The 11,705-nt window shown below is 44.1% G+C and overlaps 2 protein-coding genes across 6 annotated transcripts in view; both read left to right on the top strand.

Annotated features, from left to right (window-relative positions):
- The first annotated feature begins 44 nt into the window (after window positions 1-44).
- svopl (SVOP-like) lies at window positions 45-8,831 on the top strand. Of its 5 annotated transcripts, none has more exons than XM_021563467.2 (17): window positions 46-205; window positions 452-612; window positions 1,311-1,469; window positions 1,580-1,671; window positions 1,788-1,886; window positions 1,986-2,057; window positions 2,187-2,311; window positions 2,426-2,489; window positions 2,559-2,684; window positions 2,894-3,022; window positions 3,102-3,175; window positions 3,392-3,591; window positions 7,852-7,963; window positions 8,103-8,184; window positions 8,308-8,397; window positions 8,526-8,639; window positions 8,751-8,831. In XM_021563467.2, exons 2-17 carry the CDS (start codon window positions 546-548, stop codon window positions 8,760-8,762), a joined length of 1,617 nt encoding a protein of 538 aa, XP_021419142.2. In that variant the 5' UTR covers window positions 46-205; window positions 452-545; the 3' UTR covers window positions 8,763-8,831. The 5 variants fall into 5 exon arrangements, 4 of the variants coding, with proteins under 4 accessions (XP_021419142.2, XP_021419141.2, XP_021419145.2 ...); XM_021563469.2 differs by having other exon boundaries at window positions 47-205; window positions 1,304-1,469; XM_021563466.2 differs by lacking the exon at window positions 452-612.
- A 935-nt stretch (window positions 8,832-9,766) lies between these two features.
- LOC110490203 (protein-methionine sulfoxide oxidase mical3a) overlaps window positions 9,767-11,705 on the top strand; it is a 28,608-nt gene continuing 26,669 nt past the window's right edge. The window contains exons 1-2 of the mRNA XM_036944481.1: window positions 9,767-10,065; window positions 11,180-11,559. Coding sequence (XP_036800376.1) covers window positions 11,215-11,559 — 345 coding nt within the window. The 5' untranslated portion in view covers window positions 9,767-10,065; window positions 11,180-11,214. The remainder of the gene's footprint in view (window positions 10,066-11,179; window positions 11,560-11,705) is intronic.

The raw sequence follows: 11,705 nt of genomic DNA, 5'->3' as shown, positions 1-11,705 counted from the left end.
CTTCCCAATTCTGATAACTGATACCTAACCCTTCTGTCCCTTCCAACACACACACACACACAGAGGGGGGAGAAACAACAGGATAAACCTGACTGAATAATGCCTCAACTATTGTCAACCCATAACCTGCAACCCAACCTCTCTCCTGTTGCTTTGCTCTCACCAACACACACCGGCAGATATCTATCTATCTCAACAATACCAGGTAGGCTAAAATATATTAATGTCCAAGGCAAGTTGTAATTCTCGTTGGGTAGTCCTGTTTGAATATAATTTATCGTGGACAGAAAAGGAAGTGGCAAACTTTCGCGATCATTTTACTTATGGGAAAACCGAGATCGGTTTGAATAGGGTTGTTTATGAACTTTTACAATATTTGAATACTAATTATCATATGTAGTTACAGACGTCGTTAGGCGGAACCTGAAAACGTGTCGTCTGACTTTTTTAGGGGTGTTGTCATCAACTTCCTGATTTACCTGTCCCAAGGTGGGCAGAACTCGCCGAGTTTCTGCGTTGACATTGATTCTCAAGATGGCTAATATATGAAAAGTTATTCATCAGGACAAAGAGCCGTCTTCAATAAAGTTGCGAATTCATCACAAAGAGCAGGTAACAGTGATTTCCCGCGGTGCTGTGATTTACCGCATAGTTTACTTAGTGCATTATTATTGATGTGCGGTTAACGTCGCATAATAAGTCTGCGCTGTTCAATGTATGATAACGTTCAGTATATATATTTTTTTTAATTGAAAACTTTGCCGAATATTTGTAGTTTTATTTTAGCGTTTCTAAACGTTATTACAGAGTGTCGGGATTGTAGTTAACATGGAGTCAGCTGTGGTCCATTATGTTCTGAAAATACAAGAGAGGGAAGCTGTAAACCCGCTTGGGCCCCCTTGTGTTATTGAGAGCTAGTTGACAGGTAGACTTAATGTTGTTGGTTATGTTACATTATGGCCAGCTGACGATGTTATATGTTGTGGTAGGTTTTTGGCAGGGCATCGTATCTGTAATAATATTAAAGGGACAATTTGCGATTTCTACATCTATTTTTGCACAGTAAAACTAATTGATTCTTAAACAAAATAACTTTGACATGCTTCATGAGCTAAATTCAACTGACCCCCTCAGAACTCAAAATAAGCTTGTTTTAACTCCGTTGTTTGTAAACAATTTAATTGTTAACAAACTTTATAGCCTCAAAACATAATTAAAGCTATAATTTTGATCTCATGGGTCCTTGCATCCATAGCTCTGTCTGTGCATAAGATTTTATATTAATAGTTTGGTAATGGTGTAGACTGCAGTGTCTATGGGCAGTGTAGGGAGACAGAGGAGGTCCTCCATGAAGACTCAGCTGGTTAGTGCCATCCAGCTAGAGGAAGTGGAGATGGAGGTCAATAACCCTCACCAAGAGGTCAACGGCCTTTACCAAGAGGTCAACAAACCACACCAAGAGGTCAAAGGTGAGTGCCGCTCATAAACCACCCAGTGGGTAGAGTGTTTGGTCATGTGCTGGGAATGGATAATGTGGGGGCGAAGTGTGTGGGATTTGAACTTTGACCTTGTGTTTCAGAGCCGCAGACGTACAGTGTGGAGGAAGCGGTGGAGACCATCGGCTTTGGTCGCTTCCATATTCTGTTGTTCATCATCATGGGCAGTGCCAGCGTGAGTGTCTGTGTGTGTGTCTAGCTGTCTGTCTATTTGTCTGTCAGTATGTAAGTGAAAAAGACTCTTGATAAAGGATCTACACAAGCATATAAGCGTGCATGTATTTATTGTAGATAGCGGAGGCCATGGAGATCATGTTGCTGGCCGTGGTGTCTCCTGAGATCCGCTGTGAATGGCATCTGGACGACTGGGAGGTGGCTCTGGTCTCCACGGTGGGGAAATACACCAATGAGCATGCAGATACATTTAAATATGTGGTCGTACCTATTAAACATGTATATGATATAACTTCCTGCCTGTCTCTGTCTCAGATGGTGTTTGCAGGGTTCATGGTGTGTGGAGTGCTGAGTGGATACGTGGCCGATAGATATGGGCGCTGGAAGGTATGTCCCTTTTACAGATTTATGTGATGAACTAAAGATGAAATCTTCCGGAAACTGTTTTTATCGGTTTTAACCATCTGTGTCGGAGTGAATGTGTAGATGTGTCTGACAGTCTATCAATCTATCTAGGTGGTGTTTGGAGGTTCTTTGTGGGCAGCATATTTCTCCCTGCTCACCTCCTTCTCTCCGTCCTACGGATGGTTCATCTTCCTTCGCCTAATGGTGGGCTGTGGCGTGGCCGGGTGCTCCCAGGGGTAAGACTGACACACACACACACACACACATCAACACACACACACAATCAACACACACACCTAGTTCCCTGTTCTGTGACACATTGTTACTGATGTCACTCTCCTTTCTCCTAGGTTTGTCCTAAAGACAGAGTTTATCCCTGCAAGCTACAGATCCTACCTGCTACCTCTCGCCTCAGTAAGTCACCATAGCCTCACTTAGCCATCATCATCACAGTTTCAGCTTTAGTTTTGTCTTCCCCTTTAGATCTTCTGGATGGTAGGCTCCATGCTCATCATCCTGCTGGGTATGACTGTGGTTCCAACGCTGGGCTGGCGTTGGATGATCCGCCTGTCCGTCATCCCCAGTGTCATCCTCCTCCTTCTCTTCCAGGTAGGAGTCCCGCCTCCTCTGAGTCTCAGCAGCATCTCTCTTTGACACGCCCCTCACACTCTGGGACTCTCCTTCCCTACTCCTTCTCTATCCCCTCCACCCCCCTTCTCTCCCCATGACTCCCCAACTTCAGAATAGTGTTGAGACTAGCTAGCCTCTCTGACACTCTCATCCTGGTTAACTTTCCTGGCGTGCCCATGTGTCTGTAGCTTATCCCGGAGTCGGCTCGCTACAACGTGTCAGCAGGGAACGTGCAGGCTGCCGTGGAAACACTCCAGCGTATCGCCAGGATGAACAGGGCCTCCATGCCACCAGGGAGCCTCGTGGAACCTGTGGTGGTGAGTTGTGTGTGTGTGTGTGTGTGTGTGTGTGTGTGTGTGTGTGTTTATTGAAGTCTCTGTGGTGTATGTGTTTCAGAAAGACAGGGGCAGTTGGCGCCTCCTGGTCAGTCCAGCATTCAGGAGGACCTCCCTACTACTGTGGTACTCATGGTAATGCCCCATACACTTTTCCTTCTCCTCCTACTTCCCTGTTTGTATTTGAGTATGTGAGGATGGTGTGGTGTGGTAGGGTGAATGACATTCTATTTTTCAACATCTATACGTGTGCTCTAGGTTTGTCTTTTTCTTACTGCAGCTCTGCGCTGTGAAGCTCTAACTGTGTGTGTGTGTGTGTGTGTGGTTGTTTAATGATTTATGTGTGTCTAGGTTTGTGGCGTCCTTCTCCTACTATGGCTCTGTGTTGAGCAGCTCTGAGCTGCTGGAGAAGAACCTGCTGTGTGTGACAGACGCTGATGCAGAGCACCAGCAGAAACACAGCCACCCAGAGGACGGGCTGTGCTACTGCATTCCCTTCGGCTTTAGCGACTACCAGACCCTCCTCATCAGCTGTCTAGGGGAGGTTGCCCGTGAGTGAGGGGTTGGAGGTGGAGAACTATGGGTGTGCGCGTGCATGTGTAACACATGTCCAGTGAAGACAAGAAGATTGGTCTCGGTACCAGTGTAACAGATCGTTCTTAGTAACTGTCTTGCATTGTTTTTAAAGAAAGGAATACCCAGCCTGCGGTCCCAGTTGATTGGTGTTTATTCTGACAATAGACATTAAGGAATCACATTAGATGTGCAGGACAACAGTATGTTGATGGCTGTAGATTCATGATTCGTCTGTTAGAATGGAAAAAACTGAATTAGCAGGGAGCTAATGCAACCATTACAATTAGAGCATGCTAGCTAACTCGCTCTTACAGCAATGACATACAATTAGAGCATGCTAGCTAACTATCACAGCAATAACATACAATTAGAGCATGCTAGCTAACTCGCTCTTGAAACAGCAATAACATACAAAAGCACATCCCAGGATATCCCAAATATCTAACAGGCACTATATATACAGTTGAAGTCGGAAGTTTACATACACTTAGGTTGGAGTCATTAAAACTCGTTTTTCAACCACTCCACACATTTCTAGTTTTGGCAAGTCGGTTAGGACATTACTTCAAATCAAAGTTTATTTGTCACATGCGCCAGAATACAACAGGTGTAAACCTTACAGTGAAATGCTTACTTACAGGCTCTAACCAATGGTGCCAAAAAAAGGTGTGTGTGTGGGTAAGTAAAGAAATAAAACAACAGTAGAAAGACATTTGAAAAAAGAGTAGCAAGGCTATATACAGACACCTGTTAGTCAGGCTTATTGAGGTAGTATGTATTGTGGGAAAAGTACTTTGTGCATGACACATAATTTTTCCAACAATTGTTTACAGATAGATTATTTCACTTATAATTCACTTTATCACAATTCCAGTGGGTCAAAAGTTTACATACATTAAGTTGACTGTGCCTTTAAACAGTTTGGAAAATTCCAGAAAATTATGTCATGGCTTCAGAAGCGCCTCATTTTAGTCAATTGGAGGTGTACCTGTGGATGTATTTCAAGGCCTACCTTCAAACTCAGTGCCTCCTTGCTTGACATCATGGGAAAAGCAAAAGAAATCAGCCAAGACTTCAGAAACAAAATCATAGACCTCCACAAGTCTGGTTCATCCTTGGGAACAATTTCCAAATGCCTGAAGGTAACACGTTCATCTCTACAAACAATAGTACACAAGTATAATCACCATGGGACCACGCAGCCGTCATACCGCTCAGGAAAGAAACGCATTCTGTCTTGTAGAGATTAATGTACTTTTGTACGAAAAATGCAAATCAATCCCAGAACAACAGCAAAGGACCTTGTGAAGATGCTGGAGGAAACGGGTACAAAAGTATCTATGTCCACAGTAAAACGAGTCCTACATCGACATAACCTGAAAGGCCGCTCAGCAAGGAAGAAGACACTGCTCCAAAACTGTCATAAAAAGCCAGACTACGGTTTTCAACTGTACATGGGGACAAATATTGTACTTTTTGGAGAAATGTCCTCTGGTCTGATGAAACAAAAATATAACTGTTTGGCCATAATGACCATCGTTATGTTTGGAGGAAAAAGGGGAGGCTTGCAAGCCGAAGAACACCATCCCAACCGTGAAGCTCGGGGGTGGCAGCATCATGTTGTGGGGGTGCTTTGCTGCAGGAGGGACTAGTGCACTTCACAAAATAGATGGCATCGTGAGGATGGAAAATTATGTGGATATATTGAAGCAACATCTCAAGACATCAGTCAGGTAGTAAAAGCTTAGTCGCAAATGGGTCTTCCAAATGGATAATGACCCCAAGCATACTTCCAAAGTTGTGGCAAAATGGCTTAAGGACAACAAAGTCAAGGTATTGGAGTGGCCATCACAAAGCCCTGACCTCAATCCTATAGAACATTTGTGGGCAGAACTGAAAAAGCGTGTGTTCAAGGAGGCCTACAAACCTGACTCAGTTACACCAGCTCTGTCAGGAGAAATGGGCCAAAATTCACCCAACTTATTGTGGGAAGTTTGTGGAAGGCTACCCAAAACGTTTGACCCAAGTGAAACAATTTAAAGGCAATGCTACCAAATACTAATTGAGTGTAGGTAAACTTCTGACCCACTGGGAATGTGATGAAAGAAATAATAGCTGAAATAAATCATTCTCTCTACTATTATTCTGACATTTGACATTCTTAAAATAAAGTGGTGAACCTAACTGACCTAAGAGAGGGAATTTTTACTAGGATTAAATGTCAGGAATTGTGAATAACTGAGTTTAAATGTATTTGGCTAATGTATGTAAACTTCCGACTTCAACTGTATATATACAGTGGTGAGAACAAGTATTTGATACACTGCCGATTTTGCAGGTTTTCCTACTTACAAAGCATGTAGAGGTCTGTCATTTTTATCATAGGTACACTTCAACTGTGAGAGACAAAAATCCAGAAAATCCCATTGTATGATTTTTAAGTAATTAATTAGCATTTTATTGCATGACATAAGTATTTGATCACCTACCAACCAGTAAGAATTCCGGCTCTCACAGACCTGTTAGTTTTTCTTTAAGAAGCCCTCCTGTTCTCCACTCATTACCTGTATTAACTGCACCTGTTTGAACTCGTTACCTGTATAAAAGACACCTGTCCACACACTCAATCAAACAGACTCCAACCTCTCCACAATGGCCAAGACCAGAGAGCTGTGTAAGGACATCGGGGATAAAATTGTAGACCTGCACAAGGCTGGAATGGGGTACATGACAATAGGCAAGCAGCTTGGTGAGAAGGCAACAACTGTTGGCGCAATTATTAGAAAATGGAAGAAGTTCAAGATGACGGTCAATCACCCTCGGTCTGGGGCTCCATGCAAGATCTCACCTCGTGGGGCATCAATGATCATGAGGAAGGTGAGGGATCAGCCCAGAACTACACGGCAGGACTGGTCAATGACCTGAAGAGAGCTGGGACCACAGTCTCAAAGAAAACCATTAGTAACACACTACGCCGTCATGGATTAAAATCCTGCAGCGCACACAAGGTCCCCCTGCTCAAGCCAGTGCATGTCCAGGCCTGTCTAAAGTTTGCCAATGATCATCTGGATGATACAGAGGAGGAGTGGGAGAAGGTCATGTGGTCTGATGAGACAAAAATAGAGCTTTTTGATCTAAACTCCACTTGCCGTGTTTGGAAGAAGAAGGAGGATGAGTACAACCCCAAGAACACCATCCCAACCGTGAAGCATGGAGGTGGAAACATTCTTTGGGCATGCTTTTCTGCAAAGGGGACAGGACGAGTATTGAGGGTAGGATGGATTCGGCCATGTATCGCAAGATCTTGGCCAACAACCTCCTTCCCTCAGCAAGAGCATGGAAGATGGGTCGTGGCTGGGTCTTCCAGCATTACAATGACCCGAAACACACAGCCAGGGCAACTAAGGAGTGGCTCTGTAAAAAGCATCTCAAGGTCCTGGAGTGGCCTAGCCAGTCTCCAGACCTGAACCCAATAGAAAATCTTTGGAGGGAGCTGAAAGTCCGTATTGCCCAGCCCCGAAACCTGAAGGATCTGGAGAAGGTCTGTATGGAGGAGTGGGCCAAAATCCCTGCTGCAGTGTGTGCAAACCTGGTCAAGAACTACAGGAAACGTATGATCTCTGTAATTGCAAACAAAGGTTTCTGTACCAAATATTAAGTTCTGCTTTTCTGATGTATCAAATACTTATGTCATGCAATAAAATGCAAATTAATTACTTAAAAATCGTACAATGTGATTTTCTGGATTTTTGTTTTAGATTCCGTCTCTCACAGTTGAAGTGTACCTATGATAAAAATTACAGACCTCTACATGCTTTGTAAGTAGTAAAACCTGCAAAATCGGCAGTGTATCAAATACTTCTTCTCCCCACTGTATATCACACACACATCAGGACATAGTGAACTCGTACACATTGTAAATATGAAAATAGAATATAGAATTTCAGAACATAACCTACCGCTTGCATGTAAATATCAGACGGGAAGGTATTTACTTTCACTATCTCTGCAAGCGTAACCAATGGCATTAGCACCTTATTGATATGTAAATTTAACCAACCAGTAGAAATACATATTTCTGCAGTGTCAGGTGGAAACCCTGTATGTGTGTGTACAGCTGTGGTCAGATTAACTCTCTTTTTGTTTTGCTGTCTGAATAATAGTACTATTTGTGTGTAAGTCTGATTTGTTTTTGTGCTTGCTCTCTGTCTCTTTCTCTCTCTGTCTGTCTCCAGTCATCCCTCTGAATATTTTCCTGTTGAACGTGTTTGGGAGGAAGTTGAGCATGGTTCTGCTGGAGCTCATGGCAGCTCTGTTCTTCATGCTGGTCAACATTTGCTCTACTATGTATGCACTGTAAACACTTGGGGTGGGGGCGAGGTTATTTGACTGTTTTATTTAGTCAATAATTTCAAATACAGTATCAATACTTTTGTTCATCAGATTCTCTCTCTGTCACTCACTCTCTCGCTCGCTCTCTTTCCAGGTTTGGTTTTACCATTTTGCTGTTCCTGATCAGGTCTCTGGTCTCCATGAATTTCAATGTGGTTTATATTTATACTGCGGAGGTATGTGGACACAACTTTTACATTCCAGGCGTAGATTTACTGTGAGTGTATAACAATGTGTTGTACAGACCTCTCTCAGGTGTATACCGTGTGTGTGTCTGATGACTCCTTCGGGTCTCTCAGGTGTACCCGACTGAGGTGCGTTCTCTCGGGATGGGTTTCTGCACTTCTTTCAGCCGCATCGGAGGCATGATCGCCCCCTTCATAGCACAGGTCTGTGACTGTGTGTTGTTCATGTTGGCTGATGGTTGTGTGTGTTTGTATTAACATGTGAATGTGTGTTACAAGTGTTTATCCTTCAATGTGGGTGTCTGTTTAATGTTTGACTTTGTGTGTTGTAGGTGTTGATGTCACACTCAGTGATTTTAGCTTTGCTGCCATTTACTGTGGCCTGTGTGCTTTGTGCCGTTGGAGCCTTTCTACTGCCTATCGAGACAAAGGGACGAGCACTACTGGTACGACACTGTCTGTGTTATTGTGTGACATTAAGACAATACTCTGTATGTGATCTACAAGTCATGGTTGTGTTACTTTATTTCATTCGATTCACTTTCTTCTCTTCACAGCAAAGTTCCTGACTGTGTGCATGTGATTATCAACACATTCATGTCATTGCATATTTACCCATTAAAAGTTGTATACTTTGACCACTGTCTTTTTGTGTTTTAAATGATCTAAATATTGATATTTCAGAAAGTGTGCATGTACACTTGAGTGAAAATAACTAGTCAGGCAGGGGAATTCAGTCTCACTTCCCATCACTAGATGATGACATTACCCTGTAGGGAGATGTCGCTGTCATCTATATAAATTATAAGACAAAGTTCTAATCCAATGGGGTTATGTGAAATCTTACGCAAACAGTGGGAGACTTGGTTGGGTTTCATTGGAAAGGTTGAGAAGCCCAGTCATGGAGAGGTTCATGTTAAAATTAGACTTTAACACCACCCGCAGCTTAGTGGTGTGTGTGTGCGAGTGTGTGTGTGGTGGGGAGCGGGCATTATACTGAAGTAGTTACTGGGAATATAGTATGGATCAGTGAATGTGATCAGGTATTAGCTGCAGCTTAAGCCATGGGGGCAGGGGTTAGCCACAGTGTCCAGCCATAGATTCAGCCCTGTGTGACTTTTTCACCCACCCTCTCATTAGTCTTGGGTCTTCAGCTTTGGAAAACATGGATCATTTTGGGTTAGCAAAGATTCAAATGACCGTAAGTTGAACATTGTGGGTAGGCCTATAAACGTGCATTTCCTCTGTGATGTGTAGGTACCTCTACACAGACCGAATGTGTAACCCAACCGTTTCTCTCTGACAACACTAGTGGGTTTGGGTCTTGGCCATATGCACAAATAGGCCTCGGTCTGTGTGTTCTGTTCACACATACCCCACTCTTTTTGTGTGGCTATGAGCGGGATCTCTCTCCCTCAGCGCCACGTTCTTACAGAATGATCTCTCTGTTCTGATCCCTCTCCTCTTTAAGCTTGTTAGATCCCAGTCTGTTTCCCAGGGACACCATGAGATTAGGTGTGTGTGTGCAGGCGTGCCCGTTTGAGTGTGTAGCCTATGTGAACATGCTGTGTGGGAGGAGTCTGTACTGTTCCCTGACCTTGGATGAGAAAAGTGTTTGGGTGTGAGAGAGCGAGAAAGACAGACTTGGGAGAGTTTGGCATCAACATAATGCACATCAAGCTATAAGGAAGGGAGGGGGACAGACCGAGACCATGGGGGCTGCAGTATAGACTACTGCAGTGCAGGTTTGTGGGGTGTTGTTTCTGTGGCTGAAGAGAGATTTGCATTAGGATTCTGAGGGACACCTGGCAACCCGTGGCTGAGCCGAGGAGTGACGATGTCTGTACAGGCCAGAAGACAACACAGCATTCAGTAAGTCCCACACAGCAGTTTGTGTGCGTTTTTCTGTCAATGTGTGTTTGTGTGTGTACTTCAATGTGTTATCTGGAACGTATATCGTGTGGACATAGCGGACGGGCAATACTGAATGAATGAAGGAAAGCTTGTCGATGTTGAAGGTAATTATGTAGCATGTCTTAGACACTTATACGATCCATTTTAGATGAGTGTCTTACTTCTGTAAGGTTGTTAGTCTTGTGGGGTCATATGCTGCTGTTTCTCTCCCTTCGGTGGATTAACAGACTATCTGTCAAATGTTCTAATTCAATCTAATAAACTACCATACTGTACATCTCCCCCTGCTATGCTGACAGTGTGTGTGGGTGCTGGAGTATGTGTGTGGGTTTCTCTCGGTGCATGGTACGGATGGCTCCACTATGTATGAGGTGCATTGTGTCTCCAACCCCCCCCCCCCCCCCCCCAACCACACACATTCCCTCCCTCTTTCTCTTTTGTATTGTCTGGTGAATGCTTTGGTTATTGTCCCAGTCTTGGGATGTGTGCCCATATTCTATCTCCCCCCCCCCCCCCCCCAAGTCCTTATGTACCCTATATTTTTATTGTGTAAAAAGGGAATATGTTGATCCTGTATTCAAATTATATGAGATAATGTTGCCTGATTTATACCATACAGAATATACTGTATAATGCGATAGCAGGATATAGAACACTTTTCTGAGGGCTTTGATTGTGTCTCAGCAGCAGATATACTACATTACCCATAAGCCCAGTGCACAGCATGGAGAGCTGGTTTATCTGGGATCTAAACAGTATAAGAACCTCTCTAGCCCTACCTCCTAGCAGGGGACCTAACATCTGATATGCAGCCAGCTCAGACCGAGAACACCTCACACACACACAGCTACTTGCAAACTTAGAAATGTACTTAGATGTTTTAAAAGCAATTTATTACGCATGTAGCCTGATCACATATCTGTTTGTGCTTTTGCAAATGCCAACTTCATTGCTGTCATTGGCGTGGCAAGGAGTTGGAACGATAACACAGACTGGCTATTAGGCATGGATTCTACATGGGAAGTCAGTGTGGAACACTGGAACGTAGTCTCTGCCTTTTCTCTCTCTCCAGGCAGCCGATGAAAGAGCCCGGAACAGGAAGCTGAGATGGAGTTCTCAGGGTGCCCTGCTGCTGCCGGTGTTGCCGACGAGGCCCAGGAGGCGGAGCAGGCGGAGAAGGAGGGCCACGCCCAGGTTCTATTTGATGAGTTTGTCCAGGCGTCCACCTGCAGAACGACACTCCGTGCCTTCAACCTGCTGTGTGAGCACCTTCAGCTCACACACACACACACACAGCCACAGACATACCCCCCGACGCAGCCGCAGAGGCCTTTCTACCACACCCTCAAAGAACGCCTCAGCTACTGGAAGGCCAACGCACTGTGGGCCAAACTGGACAAACGGGCGGCCCACCACGAATACGGGAAGGGCCGTGTTTGTGCCAACACAACGGTACTTATTAGTCATTTACTATCTGGTATTTCAAATGTTCAAATACATAGCCCAAAACAAGTACATTTATTTGAGCATTTGAATGGTTATTTGTCAAAATGAAATAGTCTACCAAATAGAATTTTCAAATATTATTTTGTAATGCC

This window comes from Oncorhynchus mykiss, chromosome 15 (genome assembly GCF_013265735.2).
Source record: "Oncorhynchus mykiss isolate Arlee chromosome 15, USDA_OmykA_1.1, whole genome shotgun sequence".
Classification (NCBI taxonomy): Eukaryota; Metazoa; Chordata; class Actinopteri; order Salmoniformes; family Salmonidae; genus Oncorhynchus; species Oncorhynchus mykiss.
Note: the sequence above shows the minus strand (reverse complement) of the source record. Positions and strands in the feature narration are given on the sequence as shown.